The sequence below is a fragment of the Notolepis coatsorum genome, assembly GCF_963971535.1.
Source record: "Notolepis coatsorum genome assembly, chromosome: 8".
NCBI classification, from domain to species: Eukaryota; Metazoa; Chordata; class Actinopteri; order Aulopiformes; family Paralepididae; genus Notolepis; species Notolepis coatsorum.
Genome location: NC_140172.1, coordinates 62419997 through 62442676, shown reverse-complemented (window position 1 = coordinate 62442676; position 22680 = coordinate 62419997). Strand labels below are relative to the sequence as shown.

The 22680-nt window shown below is 48.7% G+C and overlaps 2 protein-coding genes across 3 annotated transcripts in view; one reads left to right on the top strand and one right to left on the bottom strand.

Annotated features, from left to right (window-relative positions):
- Positions 1-1443, bottom strand: part of rab6a (RAB6A, member RAS oncogene family) — a 54892-nt gene extending 53449 nt beyond the window's left edge. For both annotated transcript variants that reach the window (XM_084320659.1, XM_084320660.1), the window contains exon 1: positions 1059-1443. In XM_084320659.1, the coding sequence (XP_084176785.1) occupies positions 1059-1128 (70 nt within the window). In that variant the 5' untranslated portion in view covers positions 1129-1443. The remainder of the gene's footprint in view (positions 1-1058) is intronic.
- A 1522-nt stretch (positions 1444-2965) lies between these two features.
- The window catches only part of dnajb13 (DnaJ heat shock protein family (Hsp40) member B13), a gene marked incomplete at both ends in the record, with an annotated part of 33054 nt that continues 13339 nt past the window's right edge, over positions 2966-22680 (top strand). The window contains 2 exons of the mRNA XM_084320442.1: positions 2966-3033; positions 15576-15679. Of these exons, the coding sequence (XP_084176568.1) occupies positions 2966-3033; positions 15576-15679 (172 nt within the window). The remainder of the gene's footprint in view (positions 3034-15575; positions 15680-22680) is intronic.

Below are 22680 nucleotides of genomic sequence, written 5' to 3'. Positions count from 1 at the left end.
AAAGCAGGAAAGTCCTCACACTGGCAGGGTGTGTCTCAAATCACAAGGAGTGGTTTTTAATGATGAAATCAGGAGATGACGGAAACACAATGATGATGAAACGTTTTTAAGGACAAATATAGATATAACTGAAATATTTTAGTTAAGACTAGCCTACGACCACAACGGAAACATGCCAACCGTGTAATTGACAGCTTAGTAGCTTACCCAAGAGGGAAATCACCTTTTGCAACCAAAGTAACATAAAATGGTGGGTGATGTAGTAGCCTACCACAAATGTGTTTTGTTTGTGAATCCCACTAGTGAAAGCGGTTAAAAAGCTAGTAGAAATACATTTTCTCCACAACACACGCCCCAGGCAATAAGCCTGTAAGGTCCATATATTATTATAATAATATTATTTAAACACACAGTAAGAATTTCCGGGAATTACAAATATGACTGAACAGGTGTTTTGTTCATTGTAAGGCCAGATCCTAACTCGCTGTATTACATGATTATTTAGCATGTTACCAGTCAGAACTTTTAAAGTGCTGTGGTACCAGACACACTGGTCTTCAGTTTGAACTCATCAACTATGTAGGATAAATGGGTCAAAACCCAGTAACATTAGAATAGTTTACTTGTCAATGTTACTTTGAATGCAGTACACGTCAGAGAGGCGGACTAAAAACACATTATTAAATTAGCTGCCTAACATTAGCTCCATCACAGCTCGCTAACGTAGCTAATGGCAGCAGCCCCCCAAATATAAACAGTATGGTCCAGATTCGCTTGGCAAACTTATGTGGAGCCCGTCCACTAGTTTGAGCCAAAGCCAAACGAGGCATTGATAAGACATTTAACTTATAACACTGTTACATGCAGTCAGTGTGTCCTAAAGTGTTGTCGCTTAACAAGCAGCTAACGTTAACTTAGCTCACAACCCGCTGACGTCGTTACTCTCAACATGACAGCAGCTATAAAGGTTAACAAGTTTACCAGTTCAATAGCGAACACCGGCTACAAACAGACGCATGCAGATAGCTAGATAGGAGTAGTGAAAATGTCGAATTTACCACTCTGCTCTCCGAGAAAGACCAATTTAAATTTCCTCAGCGGGTTCCCGAAGTCTCCAGCCGCAGACATGACTGTAGCTAACTGTGTAAACCGAGCCGTGTGTTACTCTGGCTGAGAGGAGCTAGCGGGGCTTAGCTCGCCGAATGCTAACGTTAGCCAACAAGTTCTTAAAGCTCGGAATGTCTCGCCAACGTTTAGCTACATTTGCTACGTTTCACACTTTCGTAGAACCGGCGGAAGTCCTTTAGGCTTCCGAATACTTGGGGGTAAATACAACTCAATAATTATAGCTAGTTAGCTAACGTTACAGTCACTTTGACACATGTCTAGCTAACTAACGCTAGCTAGCCAGCCAGGGTCCAACACTACAGCAGTTACGTCTGGCTGCCACATAACTCCAATAGGGGATATCTGCAGAGCCGCAAGCCCAACGTCTGGGCGGGGCTTCGGGGCTTGTACTAGGTTTGAGGCGGGGCTTCGGGGCTTGTACTCGGTTTTACGGACGAACACAACTAAGATGGCGAAGGAGGAAGATTTCCGACCACCGATATTAATATTAAAATAAATCTCCACAGTACTGTGTCTCAGGTTATTTAATCAATATTCATGACTCGGAGTCTGAGGCGGTATTTACATATCTAAAACATGAATATATAGTTGAATATACCTAATAATTTCTCTCTCTATACATTATGTGATTGATTGATTGATTGATTGATTGAAAACTTTATTAACAGATTGCAGAATGGGTACAATACAGTACAGCTCAATACATACAATTGTTAAGGGGATGCAGACCAGAGAAAGACTTTCGTCTTGTTTACATCAGGGTCCCCCATTTTCAATTCATCGTAACATATATGACATACATGACATACAGATAGACAGTACTGCTACATCTATTCATGACATACCAGATTTGCAAATACAGTACTGTTTGTGATACGAAAAGAGTCCAGAAAAAAGAGTATATACATTTGACGAATTGACGTAGAAACTGGAGGAGGTTGGGGGGGGGGGTACTGTTCATTGGAGGTGGTTGGGTGGGTGGGGGGGGGGGGGTAGGAGGGGTGGGTGGGGGACACTGTACAACTGTACAAGCAAAACTGTACCTTGGAATATTGACAAGACCATACTTGGTCATTTTTACTGTACATTGGAGGGGGTTGTGTTAGGACATTTATAGGGGCCAGTTTTGAATTGCAGTCTCCCGTAGGTGTTTTTTGAGAGTGTTTTTGAAAGTGGGTAGTGATTCACATTCCTTTACAGCTTTGGGTAGGGCGTTCCACATTGATGTGGCATAATTGCAAAACATGTTTAGTCCCTTTTATGTACGTATGTTTATGTTTATGTTTATGTACGTAAAGTATTATGACTTACTACCATAGTGTCTTTATACCTGTTTCACTATACGTAACAATACAATAACACTGTACATATATCTGATTAGCACTATCACTCAGTAGTACTTATTTATATAATGTTATATATCCAGTTTAATCACCTGTACATTGTGTATTACTATTGCACTTTACTGTTACATTTGCACTCTGGTTGGATGCCAAACTTATTTTCGTTGTACTTGTACGTCTGCTGTATAATGCCAAAACATTTGAATCTAAAACATGATTATCATAAAATGTGCATGGTAAACTAATAAATATTCATTTATTTAGTTGGGCATGCGCAGTTATGCACTTCTGGACTACAAACAGAAGGTCCGGTACGCTTTTCCCCTAGCAACCATTTCGGTGAGTCCCTGGCAACCAAACCAGCTGTGTTGTTATATCGTCCATGAGAAGCTGGTGCATCGGCTGAAAACGTGATTTTGAGAGAATACTTGTAATCTAAGGCAATTAACTAAAGCTACACCGATATCCCCCTTAGTTCTTCCTTTCAGTCAACAATGGATATAGATTACTACGCATCACTGGAAATAAACAGAAGTGCAACGGACGCAGATATAAAAAAATCGTAAGGGGCACTTTGCAAAAAAAAAAAAAAAAAACAATGCTGATTTATTTTGCACATAATCTCACGCACATCCAAAAACTCTCAACCGTTTTGCACACATTCATTTAGTTTGATGGTTATTAAGAGTAAAGTTAAATTAGTTTGAATGTGGCCACCAATGATGTCATCAGGGACATTGGTTGAATCCTTGTGTTGTGTTAATACAGCTCAATGAAATTATGTAAATTACGTTAGATGAAGAAATAGCAATACTTTGTTTTATAGGGACTGCTACCTTATAATTTAATTGAGCTGTAATTAACACATGCCTCCATTGATTGAAAATTGTATTAACAGATTGCAGAATGGGTACAATACAGTACAGCTAAATACACACAATTGTTAAGGGTATGCAGACCAGAGAAAGACTTTCGTCTTTACATCAGGGTCCCCCATTTTCTATTCATCATAACATATATGATATACAGATAGACAGTACTGTTACATCTAGACATTTATGACATACCAGATCTACAAATATACAGTACTGTTTATGAGTACAAAAAAATTCTAAAAAGAGAGTATATACATTTGAGGGTGAAGAAACATTGGAGGAGGTTGGGTAGGTGGGGTGGGGGGTTTGGGTAGGTGGGAATGGGGGGGTAAACTGTACATTGCAGGTGGTTGGGGGGGTGGGGTAGGCGGGGTGGAAGGGGGGGAAACTGTACATTGGAGGTTTGGACATTTACAGGGGCCAGTTTTGAATTGCAGTCTCCTGTAGGTGCTCTTTGATAGTGGTTTTGAAAGAGGGTAGTGATTCACATTCCTTTACAGCTGTGGGTAGGGCGTTCCACATTGATGTGGCATAATTGCAAAACATGTTTAGTCCCTTGTTTGAGCCAAATCTGGGTTTAACATGATTTGTGGAGCTCCCTATGGTGTTGTGGTCGTGGTATTCACTGACCTTTGGGAAGTATTTTGACATGTACATGGGTACCTTAGTGGTGTAGTGAATCTTGTAGACCAGGCCCATTGCAAGTTGCTGTACTCTGTCGTCTACTCTAAGCCATCCTAGGTTGTCAAAGTGGGCAGGGGTTAGGTTTTCAAGTTTCAAGTTTCAAGTTTCTTTAATAGTTGTCATACAGAAGTACAGAATACTTTCATACAAAATGCTTCTTACTGTTACGCTCCAGAGACTGTGCTAGACAAGATAGTATCAAATGACATAGTATAGCATGTAATTTAGAAGAAGAAAATGAGGTCACAGTGTTCGGTATAGACATATGTACAATGTTCTGAGTTACCATATAATATACAATACTATGCAGTGTACTAATGTACAGTACTATATAGTGCAAAGCAGAAATGGGATGAGGTACAATTTAGGTACAATTTACAGTAAGGTGTACGGGTTGTAGTGCAATCCTTCATCAATAAATATAAAGTGTGGGGAGTGGGTGCTACAGTGTGTTTGTTTAAAGTGGGTGTGTGCTATAAAGTGTGTGGAGTGGGTGCTGCAGTGTGTTTGTTTAAAGTGAGTGTGTGCGTGTGGATGTGTGTGCTATGTGCGTTTGGTGGTTGTTGTTGTGTAGTGTTCATTGTTCGTTTAGCAGCCTGATGGCCTGGGGATAGAAGCTTCTTCTGAGTCTTTCTGTGCTCGCCTTGAGACTCCGGTATCACTTGCCTGACCGCAGCAGTTCAAAGAGGCAGTTGTTCGGGTGACTGGAGTCTTTAATGATTCTCTTAGCCTTGCCCTTGCAACGCTTGTTGTAAATGTTCTGGAGGGTGGGGAGCCCCCCTCCAATTGTGCGTTCGGCTGAACGTGTCACTCTTTGTAGTCTGCTTCGGTCTTGTGCAGTGCTATTCCCAAACCAGGAGGTGATGTTGCCGGTCAAGATGCTCTCTATTGTACATGAGTAGAAGTTCTTAAGGATCTTCTGACTGACTTGGAACTTCCTTAGGCGCCTGAGGAAGGAGAGGCGTTGTCGTGCCTTCTTCACAACACTGTCAATGTGTGTGGTCCATGTCAAGTCCTCGGATATGTAGGCTCCGAGGTACTTAAAGCTGTTGACTCTCTCAACCGGTGCCCCGTCGATGCTGAGGGGGCTGTAGTCCTTGACCCCCGACCTCCTGAAGTCCACAATCATCTCCTTTGTTTTGCTGACGTTCAGGGAGAGGCTGTTTTCCTGGCACCATCCCGCCAGGACCTTGACCTCTTCCAGGTAGGCCCTCTCGTCGTTGGCAGAGATCAGGCCCACCACCACTGTGTCGTCAGCAAATTTGATGATTGTATTGCTACTCCGCTGAGCCACACAGTCGTGTGTGTACAGGGAGTAGAGGAGGGGACTCAGAACACAGCCCTGGGGGGCCCCTATGTTGAGGGTGATGGATGAGGAGGTGCAGTTGCCTGCTCTCACCACCTGGGGTCTGCCAGTCAGGAAGTCCAAGACCCACTGGCAGAGGTCATAGTTCAAGCCCAGGTCCCTGAGCTTGGCTATGAGTATGGAGGGGACTATGGTATTGAATGCCGAGCTGTAGTCGATGAATAGCATTCTCACATAGTTCCCCTGCCTCTTGTCCAGGTGTGATGCTGCTGTGTGCAGCACATGGGCTATGGCGTCCTCCGTGGACCTGTTGGGGCGGTGTGCAAATTGCAGGGGGTCCATGTTGATGGGGAGGGAGGAGCAGATGTAGCCCTTTACTAGCTTCTCAAAGCACTTCATGGCTATGGAGGTGAGAGCTACAGGGCGGTAGTCGTTGAGGCAAGCAGGCTTGGATTTTTTGGGTACAGGGATAATAGTGGACTTCTTCAGGCAGGTGGGGATGACAGCCTGTTCTAAGGACAGGTTAAATATGTCAGTGAATACTGGGGCCAGTTGGTCGGCACAGACTTTTAGGACGCGGCCGGGGATGCCGTCCGGACCTGCTGCCTTCCTGATATTCACTTTTTTAAAGGTCCGCCTCACCTCATGCTCTGTTACCCTGAACACTGCGCCTCCATCAGCAGCCGACCCCCCCCCCCCCCATTGCCGTGGCTTGTGAGCTGGTGTTGTTGTTACCAGCATCAAACCTCGCATAGAAGGTATTGAGGTCATTTGCTAAGGAGATGTCACTGTTCAGTTTGAGGGAGGCGCCTTTGTAGTCTGTCATCGTTTTGAGCCCCTGCCACATAGCTCTAGAGTCAGCTTGTTCAAACTGGAGTTCAATTTTATCCCTGTAGCGCCGTTTGGCCTCTGACACTGTCCTCCTTACGTTGTATCGCGCCACCTTGTGGTCATTCATGTTGCCTGCCACTAGGCCGTCGTTGTATGCTTTGGTGCGCTCTCTCAGAGCTTCACGGACGGATTTGTCTACCCAGGGTTTTTGATTTGGGTAAACTCTCATTTTGGTAGTGGGGATTGTTTCTTCCACCAAAGTACAAACATAGTCCAGCACTGTCTCCGTGTAGACATTAATGTTATCTGTGTCGCGGAACACATTCCAGTCTGTGCAGTCAAACGCAGACTGGAGCGTCTCCTCTGACGTCAAATCCCATTTCTGCACCTCTCGCGAGACTACAGGAGTACTTTTGATTCTCTGTTTGTACATTGGTGAAAGAAAGATGGACGCGTGATCTGATTTACCAAAGCCACTATCAGAATGAGCCTTGTAGCCACCTTTAAATTGCGTGTAACAGTGATCTAGGATGTTACCGCCTCTGGTGTTGCAAGTCACATGCTGATAGAAGTCAGGCAATACCTTTCTCAGATTGGCGCTATTGAAATCACCCAGCACTAAAATGGCGGCGTTAACGTTCGCCGCTTGTATTCTATTTACCTCGTCGTGGAGTCTGGAGAGCGCGACGTTGTTACTGGCTTGCGGTGGAATATACACTCCTACAAGGATGATCGCCGTTAACTCCCTCGGGAGGAAGAAAGGACGACACTTGATGGTTATATATTCCAGGTCTGGGCAGCAGTGGTTGGATAATTCCTTCACGTTAGTTGGATCGCTCCAATTGTTGTTAAACATGAAGGCAATACCTCCTCCACGTTGTTTACCGGACTCTGCTGTACGATCCTTGCGGTGGATAAAGAAGTGTTCGGCTGGTTGGATAGCGTGGTCTGGAACGTCCGGCGTGAGCCACGTTTCGGTGAAGCAGAGAACGTTGCAGTCTCTGACGTCTCTTTGGTATTGAATCCTTGCTCGGATGTCATCCAGTTTATTGTCAATTGATTGTACATTGGCTAGCAATATACTGGGCAATGGCGTTCGGTGGCGTCTGGATCTCAGCCTGTTACGGATCCCAGCTCTCTTCCCACGCCGTCTGGTTCCTTTGTTCCTGGGATCAAGGAACAAAGGATCTGGTCCCATTCTCCGGAGAATCTCCTCAGGCCATTGTTGCGGTTCGGAAAGCTGGTCCAGTGAGTAATCCAATCGGTAAGTTTCCCGTAATCCGATGTCTATAAGTGACTGACGGTCATACACATTAAATGCACCTACTGTTGGTACAGACAAAACTCTTAAAACTATAAATATTAACAAAAGTAAGCACAGTCTCGACGGAGCGAACAGAAAGGCAGCCGGTCGTTGCAGCGCCATTCTCTCAGTAGGTGTGTTCTTGCTGAGTTTGTTATTTGAACCAAAGAGAATGGACTCTGTTTTACCCAGGTGTAATGATAGTTTGTTATCAGCGAGCCAGGTGCAGATTCTGCCGACTTCCGAGCTGAGGGTTTTTTCAACCTGTAACTTGTTCTTGTCAGAGACCAGCAGGGCTGAGTCGTCCGCGAACAGGAACAAGTTGCAGTCACAAGCTGATGACATGTCATTTGCATAAATTAGGAACAGTAACAGTCCTAGTATGGTTCCTTGTGGAACACCACAGAAGTATTTGCCCATGTCCACCTCTTGTTTGATGTGGTCGTTCAAATAGAGAAGGCATGTGTCAGTGGAGTGGGATGTTCTGAAGCCAGATTGGAATTCGTAGATTCGATTTTTTTCCGCAAGGTACTTTTTGACCTGTTTGTATACTATTTTTTTCCATGACTTTCGAGATGGAGGTAAGAATAGAAACAGGGCGGTATTGCCTGGGCCCAATTTGCTGCCGTTTTTGTGCAGGGGGGTTACTCTTGCAATTTTTTTTTATCTACTTTTTCTCCTCGTATTTTTCTATACTTTTCTCCCATCCCAATTTAGTCGTTATGCCAATTCCCCCCTCCCCTTCCTGGTCGTTGCGCGCATTTGCCCCCTACTTGCCGGTCTAGGGAGCCCTGAAGTCTATCACATGCTTCCTCTGAGGCTCCGATACATAGGAGACAGCCAGCTGCCTCTTTTCACCTGACAGCACGGACTCTCATTGCTGTAACACGTGGGAGGATCACACTACCTTCACCAGTTCCTTCCCTTGCTGTGCAGGTGCCCTGACCGACCTGTAGGAGTCGCTGTTTACAACGACCAAGATACCACCCACCGGCTTCCCACCCACTGACACTGCCAATTGTGTCAGTATGACGACCGGCCAAGCCGGAGGCACCGCTGACAGCCGGATTCGATACCAGTGTCTATGCGGTGGTAGACAGACGCTTAGTCCGCTGCGCTACCCGGCCGCCTTACTCTAGCAATTTTGAAGTCTTTGGGTACGTGTCCCTCTTTTATGGAGAGGTTTATTATGTGTGTGATGACTGGGGTGATGGCGGCTGCTGAGTCTCTGAGGAATTTGGAGGGGATATTGTCATGGCCAGTGGCCTTGTTAGGTTGGAGGGCGCTCAGTTATATTATCATACTGTCATCGCGTCTCGCTCTTGCCATTATGAGATAACTCTTATCTCCTAGCACCTACTGTGCTCATGAACAAACAATTTGCACCCATGCACGTGACCAGGCCACACCCCAGCGTCCTCCTATAAGACGCCGGACATGGTCACACTCTACCTTCCTCTTTTTTTGTTTCCAACATGGACGCTGCAGTGCACTCCATGAACTAGTTGTTAGGAAATGCAGAGAGAAATTACACAATGTTGGGTTTTCGCCGGAGATTTGCCAGCCCCTGGAATCTTCTCGGGCACATCGCATCGGGCCTGGCCGCGTCGAGTTTTTTACCAACCCATTTCCAGTTCTGATTGGCCACTGACGTTTCTGGTCGTGTGACATGTGCGGCCAATCGTGTGACGCCTGTTTCTTTCACCGGTTAAGCTTAGGCACTCTTTCGAAGTTGGTTAAGGTTAGAGTTTGTCTTAGAGCAGGGCGATAGAACACCAGCTCTGATTCCAAACTCTAACCTTAACCAACTTCGAAAGAGTCGCCTAAGCTTAACCAGTGATAAACTAGGCGTTAAATAGTTTGCATGCTGTTCGAGGCGGAAATGGGCAAAGACACAGGCGTCACACGATTGGGCGCACATGTCACATGACCAGAAACGTCAGTGGCCAATCAGATCGCACCAGAAACGTCAGTGGCCAATCAGATCGCAGAACGCGAACGCGGAACTGGAAATGGGTTGGTAAAAAACTAGATGCGGCCTGGCCTGGGGTTTCCTCGTCTCGTGACAGCGGATCGAGGGACGTCGCACGGCGGCTAGCTGTCGGGCTAGGTCACGCACAGGTAGGGCCTGCGCTGCCAGTCATCAATGCTAGTGTTTGTGATACTGCTCGTTGTCCCGTGAGACAACCGAGTTGTGTATTGGCGCAAGGGGCAGGATATCTGGGTAAACATGGTCGTCATGACTCTGAGTTGGATGTTTTCCCGGCTATCCTGGAGCGTGCGGCTAATGCTAATGCTACGATGCTGGGTCACTGTTCCTTTGTTCCCCGCCGTGGGCTGTCACCTCTCTTCCCTTCTCTTAACCGGTTCATTGCTGAAGGTCAATCGGTGTCTAATGTGGGGGGTTTTGCTGAGGCTTATTTACCCCTTTTATGGGTGAATGGGCTGACAACAGGGCGCAAGGCAGGTGTGCCCTGGCTTGAGAGCCAGGTAGCATCGATCCTTTGCCCTGGCATGGTTGAACGGTGTCCCACCCGGAAGCCGACGCCTGAGGGCGAGTCGGCCCGGCAGGTGGCTGTATGGGCTGATGAAGTTTATACCGCCACAGGACGGAATTTAGCGGCGACCAGTGTCATTGCTCAGTTGACTGTTGACACATTGGTGTCGGGTAGTGGGGCTGTAGGGCCAGCTGACGCCGAAAACATCGTACGTGTTTTTGGGGTTATAGAACTTTTAACTCAGTCGCAGGCTATAACCGCAGGGAGGATCAGGATGCTGTCAACTCTTATTCACAGGCATCTCTGGTTGGAGCAGTCTTCCCTTGAGGAGGAGGAGGGCTCCCTTCTCAGCAGAGGGACTCTTTGGTCTTTCCGCAGGAGCGCAGGCGCTATTTGACCTAGGCCCCACACTGCCTCGCACCACGCAGCCAGAGGTGAGAGCGCGGCCTCGTCAACGACTGTGGCGAGGCCCTCAACCAGCGGCCATGTTTCCCCCACCTGAGGTACCCTGGACACACCAAAAACAGGTGATCGCAAGGCAGACAGCCTTGGCGGCCGAGGGATCGGCTACATTAGATGAGCACGCCCTAAAAAAACGTCACCGTCTAGCTGTGTCTAGCTCGCTCTCCGGTCACTCCCCCCCCCAACACCAGCGGGATAAGGGCTCTGATTTGTTTCCCTTGGCTGCGGGCCGCGTGCCTTCAATGAAGCGCAAGCGGCCCCACGTTTCGCTTCTCATGGGGACAGGGGCTGACACCCAGTTGATGGCTAGGCCTGGGTCTGTCCGTGAGAATGTTGTGCTGTCAAGCGGCTTCCACGCCACACATTCTGCGTCTGTGTTTGGTGAGCCTGGTGTTGTGTCTGTCAACAACAAAGGTTGTCAGCGGGGGAGCTCGAGGCCCTTTGGGGCGCAGCGCGGGTTCCCCCAACCCCGCCAGGCCGGGTATCACGTTAGTGCCTCCCACGGCCGGAAGACCGGCGGTGGTCAGGCAGGCGCGCGTGATTTAGGTGGTAGTAATATCACTGCAGGGCTACGGTGTGTAGGAACCCACCCTATCGGGCAGTGTGGGGACCTCGCACCTTGCATGTCCAGCTGTGGAACAGTTCCTCAGCAATCCATGCTGGGGAGGTGTTCAGTGGGGGAGCTTTTGTCACCCAGTGTGATGTCAGCTTCCCCCGTATCAAACCGGCCCTTTCTGTTGGGGTCCCCCCTTGGGTGCGATTGCCTCGTTGGTAGTGTCAGGGTCCGATATCCCAACTCCACGAGACACCCTGCTCGTGCGGTTGGCGGGTCCAGGGTTGGCAACGCACAGCGGGTGGGACCAGGCCGCCTATCTACGGTTCCTGGGGGACCAGCGCCAAGTGGCGGCAGGTGCGCTTTGGGATTATCATCACATATGGCTACAGCAGTGCCATATGTCGAGGTGGATGGAGAGAACGCTGAGGCGGGGGCTTGTGTTGCAGTTTGCGCTACCCCACCCTCCGTTTTCAGGTTTGGTGCAGACCTTGTTGTCAGGGTCAGCAGCAGTGACAGCTCTGGCCGAAGAGATCCAATCTCTGTTAGAGAAGCAAGCCATCGCCGTGGTCCCAAGGGAGGACGCGATGTGTGGCGTTTACTCCTGGTATTTTCTGGTGCCCAAGAAATCGGGAGGTGTCAGACCTATTCTGGATCTGTCTGCGTTCAATCGGCTGATTGCGACGAGGCGGTTCAGGATGTTGACCGTCAAACACCTGATAAGCTCTGTCAGAGTGGGAGACTGGTTCACCTCCATAGACCTGAAGGATGCGTACTTTCACATCCCGATCTTCCCTCCTCACAGGAAATTCCTTCACTTCCTTTTTCAGGGTGTAGTGTACGAATACCAGAGGCTGCCGTTCGGCTATTCTCTGGCCACCCGCACATTCACCAAGTGCGTAGAGACCGCGCTGGAGCCTCTACGTCGTCAGGGGATACGAGTTATTTTCTATCTCGACGACATTCTGCTCCTCAGCCGGTCGGAGGAGGTCGCCAGGTCTCATACCAGGCTGGTGGTGGAATTCCTCACCAGTCTGGGTTTTGCTGTGAACTGGAAGAAGAGTACTCCTCTTCCCAGTCAACAGGTGGAGTACTTGGGCTTGGTTCTAAGCTCAAGGCCCATGAGGCCAACCCTCTCGGAGCGGCGGCGAGTGGATATTCTCGACGCGCTCAGGGGGCTGCGTCCTGGCAGGACGGTTACGGCGCTGTCCGTGATGCGCCTACTCTGTATGATGGCATCTGTTCACTCTGTGGTCCCTCTTGGCCTCCTCTTTATGAGGAGGATACAGAGGTGGTTTTCCAGTATGAAAATAGACCTGGTGAGAGGCAAGTGGAAACGACTGAAGGTTCCCATGTCAATACTGGGGGATCTCGACCACTGGGGGAGGACTGGTACCCTCACCAGCGGGATCTCCATAGGCAGCAGGCTATCACACGTCACAGTCTTCACCGACGGGGGACGTGTCGGACCAACGCAGTAGGGGGCAGCTGGACGTGCCATGCTACCCGGTCTGCACTGCATATCAATGTGTTGGAATTGAAGGCGGTCCTTCTGGTCCTCAAGCGGCTCGGCCACCTGGTGGTGGGCGAGCACGTGTTGGTCAGGACGGACAACACGACGACAGCGTCGTATATCAACAGACAGGGTGGAGTACGCTCCATCCGTCTGCACCGGGCGGCGGTCGAGCTCTGGCTATGGGCGTCTCTCAATCTGCGCAGCCTGAGGGCGCTCCACATCCCTGGCAAGCAGAATGTGGGCACGGATGTGATGTCGCGGGGCGGTCCTCATTCCGACGAATGGGGACTACGTCCAGACATAGTCAGGCAAGTCTGGGACCGGTTCGGGGAAGCCATGGTGGATCTGTTTGCGAGCAGACAGTCTCACCAGTGCCCCTTGTGGTTCTCGGTCAGTCAGGGGGACAATCCTCCCTTGGGGGTGGATGCCTTATCGATGTCTCCATGGCCGCCTGGGATTCTGTACGCGTTCCCCCCATACACCTGATAGCTCAGCTGTTGGAGCGGATAAGTCGGGAGCACAGGACTTTGATCCTGATCGCGCCGGACCGGGGCACGGCTGTGTCGTTCCCGGTCCTGATCCAGCTCTTGGTAGCCCCGCCGTGGCCTGTTCCTTGGTCACCGCGGGCCCTCTCTCAGGCACACGGATCTCTGTGGCTGTTCCCTGTTCTGGGACAGCCACTGAAGGTTTGGCTGCTGAGGGGGTGAGTCTGGAGGGGATGGGTCTTGACCCTTCTGTGGTCGACACCATCCGAAACGCGCGTGCTCCCTCCACTATCGCGGTTTACGCGGGTAAGTGGCATACTTTTCAAGAGTGGTGTAAGGTGGGGGGCTGGGACCTGGTGTCCTGCCCCCTGGACGCTGTCCTTTCCTTCCTTCAGTCTATTTTGGGTAGACTGTCGGCCTCGACGGTGAGGGTATACGCCGCAGCTATATCCTCGTGTCATGTGGGTTTTGAGGGCGTTACATTGTTCAGCCACCCTCTTGTGAAACGTTTCCTGCTTGGCGCTCGACGTCTCAAGCCGGTGGAACGTTCTCTGTCTCCGAGTTGGGACCTCCAACTGGTCCTGGGCTGGTTGTCGGAGGCCCCGCTTGAGCCTCTTGAGCAGGCGCCGTTGGAGCAGCTGTCTTTCAAGACTGCGTTCCTGCTGGCCATCACCTCCGCTAAGCGCGTGGGTGAGCTGTGTGCTCTCTCGGTGCGGCCTGAGTGCCTATCTATTCGTGCCAATAGCGGTGCGACTCTGAGGCCTAATCCAGTCTTCGTGCCAAAGAATATCTGGAGCTCTTTTCGCTCCAGGGATATTGTGATTCAGGCATTTCATCCGCCTCCTCACACTAGTGGGTTAGAGGCGAGCCTTCATCTGTCGTGTCCGTGCTTTGGGGGTTTACCTCAGTTGGACGCGGGATGTCAGGGCTGCCGATCAACTATTTGTTTGTTACGGTGGCCCTCGCGCTGGTAAGGCACTGTCCAAGCAGCGCCTGTCACATTGGTTGTGCGAGGGCATTGCCCTTTGCTACACGTTGGCTGGACAGGTCCCCCCTGGGGGTGTCAGGGCGCACTCCACTCGTGGAGTGGCGGCCTCTGCCGCCTTGTTAGGGGGGGCCTCGGTGGAGGACATCTGTGCTGCGGCCTCCTGGTACTCCCCAGGTCCCTTCATTAAGTTTTACCTCATGGACATGACTGGGGGTTCCGTCTGAGGTCGGTTTGAGGTCTGGGACCTCCCCTGCGTCCCGCCAGTCGGTGGGTTAGCAGGGGTGTGTGGGTGTGTGCCACGGGGTGCTGTGTCACACGTGGTCCCGCCTGTACTGTGCGCTTTTAGGGGTTTCTGGTTCCCCTTTTTTCGCACTTTGGTGGAGTTGACTGCCTCCCCCCCTTCGTTAGGACGGGCGGGTGGACGGGACTCCCCTCCCCCCTTGTAGTAGGGCTTACGGGCCCTCAGGGGGTACACTTGTCGGGTCACGCGTCTGCTCTGCCCCATATCTCATAATGGCAAGAGCGAGACGCGATGACAGTATGATAATATAACGAAAGGTTATCCTATAACCTAGTTATATGAATACTCGCACAGCGTCTCGCTCTAAGCGCCCTGAGGTCCCTTGGTTGGGTTTTCAATGTTGGAAACCTTTTTTCCGCGGAAGGTAGAGTGTGACCATGTCCGCCATCTTATAGGAGGATGCTGGGGCGTGGCCTGGTCATGTGCATGGGTGCAAATTGTTTGTTCATGAGCACAGTAGGTGCGCTAGGAGATAAGAGTTATCTCATAATGGCAAGAGCGAGACGCTCTGCCAGTATTCAAATAACTAGGTTATAGGATAACCTTTCGTTTTTTGTGTACCTCAGCTGTTGTTACCATTTCTAGTTTGAAATTGTCTTTGCGGACCCCTAGGTTATTGTAGTAGGCTATGATGTGTTCTACCACAAAATGCCCTGAGTGGGAGGGTAGTTTATTTACCAGTGTTGTGGCTATGTTTGTGAAGAAAATGTTTAAGTAATTGGCCACATCCACCTTGTCTGTGATGAGCATGTTATCTGTCTTTATGTTTATGTTTGTGAATATTTTTTCGTATTTTGGAGTGCATCCACGGCTCAGCGCGATTTTTTACCCTGGTGGTCCATGTCGTTTTGTGTTGTTGAGAATTTGGTTTTGAAACCAAGCCATGTTTCTTCAACTAGTGTACCACTGAGCTCCTCTGATCAGTCCAGGCTCTCCAGTTCTAGGTTAAAGGCCTCGCTAGAGTAGGTTTTGAGGTCTCTAGATGTGACTGTTTTGTGACAGCTGGCCTTTTGTTTTAGCTTTTTGTGGGTACAGAATATCATATAATGATCGCTTAACCGGCATGCTATAACCCCTTTATTGGAGATATTGGACTTGTCAGAGGTCAGAATGAGGTCAATTGACATCACGGGTGGCCATAATTCAGACTAATTTAATCTCAATAACTGTCAAACTAAATTAAAGTGTGCAAAACTGTTTTGGGATGTGCGTGATTTTGCAAAATAAATCAGCATTGTGCTAATACCATCAAATAAAAAATTATTTTGTTTGGTAAGTTAACGTTGATATTAATGTTACCAGGTATCGACGGCTTGCCTTGAAGTACCATCCAAAGAAAAACAGCAAATCTGATGCCACAGAAATATTCTGTCAACTTGCCGAGGCCTACGATGTTCTGAGTGACAGTAAGTAGAAGCCTTGCCAGTAATCGGGGCTACCGCCAACCTTTTGCCACCAACACAGTCTCATCAAACAATTTAAATAAAGTACTACAGTAAGCCACCCACCCACCCTGATACAAACACAGCAATATATATGTTGATGGTTCATTTGAATGTTTCATGGTTAAGATAGAAAGTTAGGGTTAAGGGTTAGGGTTATGCCGGTTAGGGTTATGGTTAGTTTAAGGTAACAGTGTGGTGCATATTCACAGGTCTGTCAGAGTGAAAGTGACAAAAAGCAAAATGTCATGTGTTTTAACACAGTGGAATAGAGACGCCTTGCTCGTCTCTGATTGGGTTGGCTTTATATGGTCATTTAGGGAGTCAAATGGAATGGGCTTTTGAGGAGGGCTCGCTGCGGCCTTGGATGCAAGCGTTATCTGGCCTGCTCTGAATACAAAGAATGGATATAGTGTTTTAACAGTTTTTGAGAGAAGGATAACATGACTTCACGATCAACCCTGTTGTGGGGCCCTAGAGGAGTAAGAATGTGAAATTACCCTTCACATTTAAACAGAAATCCTGACCTCACAAATAGAGGAGGGGGGGGGGAGGAGGAGGGAGGAGGGGGGAAGGAGGTGGATGAGGAGGAGGAGGGAAGGAGGAGAAGGTGGAGGAGGAGGAGGAGGAGGAGGTGGGAGAGGAGGAGGGAAGGAGGAGAAGGAGGAGGTGGGAGATGAGGAGGGAAGGAGGAGGAGGATAAGGTGGAGGAGGAGGGAAGGAGGAGGAGGAGGAGGAGGAGGAGGGAAGGAGGTGGATGAGGAGGAGGAGGGAAGGAGGAGAAGGTGGAGGAGGAGGAGGAGGAGGTGGGAGAAGGTGGAGGAGGAGGGAAGGAGGAGGAGGAGGAGGGAAGGAGGTGGATGAGGAGGAGGAGGGAAGGAGGAGAAGGTGGAGGAGGAGGAGGAGGAGGAGGTGGGAGAGGAGGAGGGAAGGAGGAGAAGGTGGAGGAGGAGGAGGAGGAGGTGGGAGAAGGTGGAGGAGGAGGGAAGGAGGAGGAGGAGGAGGAGGGAAGGAGGTGGATGAGGAGGAGGAGGGAAGGAGGAGAAGGTGGAGGAGGAGGAGGAGGAGGTGGGAGAGGAGGAGGGAAGGAGGAGGAGGAGGAGGAGGGAGGTGGAGGAGGAGGGGATGTGAAATTACCCTTCACATTCCCCACTTTGTGCCATTTTTGGCACATCCTGGTAATTTCAACCATCAATATCACTAAACCACAGTCTCAAGACACCATACAGAAATCAATCAACATTAATACATCATAATGTCATACTTGGCTAAGTAGGACGATAATTCCAAGCAGGTAATTGCAAAATACAGGTACAATAAAAAAAATTAAAAAAAACATAATAAGGTAGAACAATAACTCTTGAGAAAGAAAGAAGAGGGGGAAAAAAGTTCAGGTGCAAATTGAAAAGGGGAGGAGTCCCAGGCCCGGGACAGATTGGTCGCTGGCGCCTTATAAAGCGCTTCTCAGTGACCCGAAGCGCCGACAGCAGTTAATAGGAAACAAAGAACAAATAAAATAAAATGGCAGTCTTAATATAAGTAGTATTTTCAAACTCTGAATATGTACCCATATCTAAATCAGAAATTTGACTTTTTAATATGCACACTGGCTTCCCTTGTTGTCGTCCTCAGTAGCAGTCAGGTGTCTTCCCACTCCTTCACACACAGAACAATATATATCTGTTGCAAGGAGGCTGGATGCCGTTGAGTACAGTAGCAGTCAGGTGTCTTCCCACTCCTTCACACACAGAACGATATATCTGTTGTAAGGAGGCTGGATGCCGTTGAGTACAGTAGCAGTCAGGTGTCTTCCCACTCCTTCACACACAGAACGATATATCTGTTGTAAGGAGGCTGGATGCCGTTGAGTACAGTAGCAGTCATCTCCCCATAGTTGAATACAGCAGCACACCAGGTGCAGGGAGTAGGGAGGTAGGATATTCGTTGGTTGTACAGGCCGGGGCCGTCGTTGGCGTGGTGGGGTAGGTCCTACTTATGCAAAAGGGCTTGTATTGCCGACTGGGGTGCGTGGTAGGGGTTCCTGTGGATCCCAGCAGCGGTGCGTTCTTATCTTCGTGGCAGGGCGGGGCTATTGCACAGGGAGCTTAGCTGGAGTTCCTGTCCCAGTTGCCCTCCCAGGGCCTCCACTGATCCCTGGGCCCCGCTTCCGTAGCACCGGCCCTGCTGTGGTGTTGCCATATCATGCGAGATGTTGAGCAGGCGGTTCCTGTTGGACTTGGGACTGAACCTGATTAGGTTGTCGTCGTCCTCCGCGGGTTCATATGGGTATGGTGGCTGGTGTGCTGGTGGAGATGGGGCCCCTAGGTGGTGTGGTTGCCCAGGGACAGCGTGGCCCTGCAGTGGGAAGTACGGCCCTGGTGCATATTCGTTATCTTCTTTCTCCTGCGCTGAGAGAAACGCACCATCCTCCCCCTCACATTCCATAGATCTGAGTTCCACAGCATTGACTAGTACTGCATCTTGGATGTCATGCGTTGCGTTAATGAGATTGCGCCGGCCAAAGGAAAAGAAATAAAAAAACTAAAAAAACAACAACAATTTCAAACATGGTCAGTGTGTTACATGTCTGGATATACAACAGGGAGGTAGGGACTCCCTCATAGTTGTACTGGCTGGAAACAAAGAGAGAAAAAAAAAAAACTGTTTACAGTTAGCTGTCGCCCAAGTTGAAACATGTGGAAATAGTGACCACCAGGGGTTACAAGTTGTAACATTACAATCAAATATCAAAAGGAATGACAAATCCAACTTTAGGACGCTGGTATTACAAATGCTGTGATGGCGGAAAGACAAGTGCCTCAATAAGCTGTATAAGACAGTGTCTATGGAATTTAGAACATTTGAATAGCACTTATATATTCAAAAGTGCTTGGAATAGAGGCCTAACTGCCTCTAACTGCTGTGCAGTGGCAGAGCAGGTATAACATTGGAAAAGCTTGATAGAGATAAACACAGATAGTGACCAAAGCCTAACTGCTGACTTCACAAAGAGCGGAGGGCGAGGAGGAGGTTGGAGAGGAGGAGGGAAGGAGGAGGTGGAGGAGGAGGAGGAGGAGGAGGAGGAGGAGGAGGAGGAGGAGGAGGAGGAGGAGGAGAAGGTTATAATTTGAAACTTATCGTAGTGTCACCCAATCCCTTTAAGCACGTATGTAGCTTATCTTAACACAGATAGTGACCAAAGCCCACATCAAAGTTGAGCTTCTCGCAGTGTCACGTATGTAGCTTATCTTAACACAGATAGTGACCAAAGCCCACATCAAAGTTGAGCTTCTCGCAGTGTCACGTATGTAGCTTATCTTAACACAGATAGTGACCAAAGCCCACATCAAAGTTGAGCTTCTCGCAGTGTCACGTATGTAGCTTATCTTATCTTAACACAGATAGTGACCAAAGCCCACATCAAAGTTGAGCTTCTCGCAGTGTCACGTATGTAGCCCTTTAAGCACGTATGTAGCTTATCTTAACACAGATAGTGACCAAAGCCCACATCAAAGTTGAGCTTCTCGCAGTGTCACGTATGTAGCTTATCTTAACACAGATAGTGACCAAAGCCCACATCAAAGTTGAGCTTCTCGCAGTGTCACGTATGTAGCTTATCTTAACACAGATAGTGACCAAAGCCCACATCAAAGTTGAGCTTCTCGCAGTGTCACGTATGTAGCTTATCTTAACACAGATAGTGACCAAAGCCCACATCAAAGTTGAGCTTCTCGCAGTGTCACGTATGTAGCTTATCTTATCTTAACACAGATAGTGACCAAAGCCCACATCAAAGTTGAGCTTCTCGCAGTGTCACGTATGTAGCTTATCTTAACACAGATAGTGACCAAAGCCCACATCAAAGTTGAGCTTCTCGCAGTGTCACGTATGTAGCTTATCTTAACACAGATAGTGACCAAAGCCCACATCAAAGTTGAGCTTCTCGCAGTGTCACGTATGTAGCTTATCTTATCTTAACACAGATAGTGACCAAAGCCCACATCAAAGTTGAGCTTCTCGCAGTGTCACGTATGTAGCTTATCTTAACACAGATAGTGACCAAAGCCCACATCAAAGTTGAGCTTCTCGCAGTGTCACGTACATAATCAATAACACAGATAGTATTACATTCAGACGGCCCCCCCCCACTCCTGCTTACCTAACTCGCCGCGACGCTGCATGTAATGCCCGTGGAATGCCGTCCCGACCAGCCGATGCAGACAGACAATTCCTCACTGTCCCAGACGTGGCTGTGTTGTAGAGCGATGAAGAGCCCGTCTGCACCGGCAGGATCGGTTGGCATCCCCGCTTCAGACACCAAGAATGTGGTGGATTTTTGACGTCTCCAGGGATGGTTAAATGAAATACAGAGACAAGAGATTGGCCTTAAATCAGAGTGCAAACCACCAGGTTCTCCACGGACATCCAGCAGCCTAAAACAGTGTCACACTGCGAATTAGGCATTCTGAAATAATCAAACAGGAGCAGAAAGAGACAGCCGGATTACTCACGTTAAATGAATACAATACAGGTTTATTGGAAAAGAAAATAATACAGTACGCCCATACGGACGGACTTTCAGTCTGTCAGAGTGCATATTCACAGGTCTGTCAGAGTGAAAGTGACAAAAAGCAAAATGTCATGTGTTTTAACACAGTGGAATAGAGACGCCTTGCTCGTCTCTGATTGGGTTGGCTTTATATGGTCATTTAGGGAGTCAAATGGAATGGGCTTTTGAGGAGGGCTCGCTGCGGCCTTGGATGCAAGCGTTATCTGGCCTGCTCTGAATACAAAGAATGGATATAGTGTTTTAACAGTTTTTGAGAGAAGGATAACATGACTTCACGATCAACCCTGTTGTGGGGCCCTAGAGGAGTAAGAATGTGAAATTACCCTTCACATTTAAACAGAAATCCTGACCTCACAAATAGAGGAGGGGGGGGGGAGGAGGAGGGAGGAGGGGGGAAGGAGGTGGATGAGGAGGAGGAGGGAAGGAGGAGAAGGTGGAGGAGGAGGAGGAGGTGGGAGAGGAGGAGGGAAGGAGGAGGAGGAGGAGGAGGAGGTGGGAGATGAGGAGGGAAGGAGGAGGAGGATAAGGTGGAGGAGGAGGGAAGGAGGAGGAGGAGGAGGAGGAGGGAAGGAGGTGGATGAGGAGGAGGAGGGAAGGAGGAGAAGGTGAAGGAGGAGGAGGAGGAGGTGGGAGAAGGTGGAGGAGGAGGGAAGGAGGAGGAGGGGGAGGGAAGGAGGTGGATGAGGAGGAGGAGGGAAGGAGGAGAAGGTGGAGGAGGAGGAGGAGGAGGAGGTGGGAGAGGAGGAGGGAAGGAGGAGAAGGTGGAGGAGGAAGAGGAGGAGGTGGGAGAAGGTGGAGGAGGAGGGAAGGAGGAGGAGGAGGAGGAGGAGGAGGAGGAGGAGGAGGAGGAGGGAAGGAGGTGGATGAGGAGGAGGAGGGAAGGAGGAGAAGGTGGAGGAGGAGGAGGAGGAGGTGGGAGAGGAGGAGGGAAGGAGGAGGAGGAGGAGGAGGAGGAGGAGGAGGGAAGGTGGAGGAGGAGGGGATGTGAAATTACCCTTCACAGTATCTTGTAGACCAGGCCCATTGCAAGTTGCTGTACTCTGTCGTCTACTCTAAGCCATCCTAGGTTGGCAAAGTGGGCAGGGGTGAGGTGGGTTCTGGGGTTCAGGTCAAGTAGTAGTCTGACCAGTTTGTTTTGTGATGTTTGTAATTTTGTTTTAAGCGCCTTTGAGGTGCTTTGGTACCATGAGGTGCACGCATAGTCATAGTACCCTTGAATGAGTGCTCCTGCCAGAGTCTTCAGGGTATTCTTGTTTACCAGAGAGGAGATCCGGTACAAGAATACGTTCAATGAACGATCGTTCGTGAATGCGTTCGTATTTTGGGCAAACGTGAACTGAACGTACTATTCTTCTAAATGAACGTAATTGAGAATGCGTTCATTCTCAGCGCTGTATAACGACGTTCAAAAGTGCGTTAATTCTCAGCACTATATTATAACGGCGTTCAAAAGTGTGCCAGATTTCATATGCCTTTCAGCCGAAAACCCAGTTAAAACACACCGTAAACAGGCTTCAAAATAATGCGGAAAACCAACCAATCTGGCAACCGCTCTGGGCGGAGCTTCGGGTAGTATAGCAGCAGCACTCGCACTTTTAGAAGGCTCTGCACTTGCTCAGAGTCAGACTCTACGGCGTCGGCGTATGAGCATTTAAAAGAGTTTTAGTTAAAGTCAGTAAATGTTTTGCACTTTGAATATGGAACTTTGAGGTACAACCTTAGTTTCATACCTCAGCCATGGTTCCTACCTCGTGTTGTGTTAGTATAGAGTTATGTCGGCACATGTTTATATGTTATATGTTTATTGTTTGCACAATGACTACTTTCACTTTTGGTACTTTAAGTATATTTAGATTACGTTTTTCCTCATGTTTTTGAAAATATACTGTAGAGATGAAAGCTGCAGCTGCTACTAGTGTGGACTGAATGGACGGCAGCAAAGCGTTATGGAAATGCCAGTATTGGGTTGTGGCAATACATTTGACAAATAATAGCTTGCAGCAACGTATTTAAAAAAGAACTATAAACTATACATTTGTTCATTTTTGAAACCATGAACTTTAGTTCAACATGTTTAATTAGGAACTATGAACTGAACTAGTTCATTTTAAAATGTGTGAACTGTGAACTGAACTAGTTCATGTAGATTTATTTTTTACAGGCATCTGGGAAAATACCAGTTCTAAGGGAAGTGTTGATGATATCTAGCACAGGGCTTGAAACACTATTAAACACCCGTTTGAAGAAAGCTGTAGGTATAGGATCAATGTCTGAGGTGGAGGAGTTACATTCTGAGACAGTTTTGCAGAGTTCATCTAATGTGATGCATGTGAATCTTCTCATGGTTACATTGCGCGGTTTGCTGTAATCAGCTTTATTTCCATCATGAGTAATG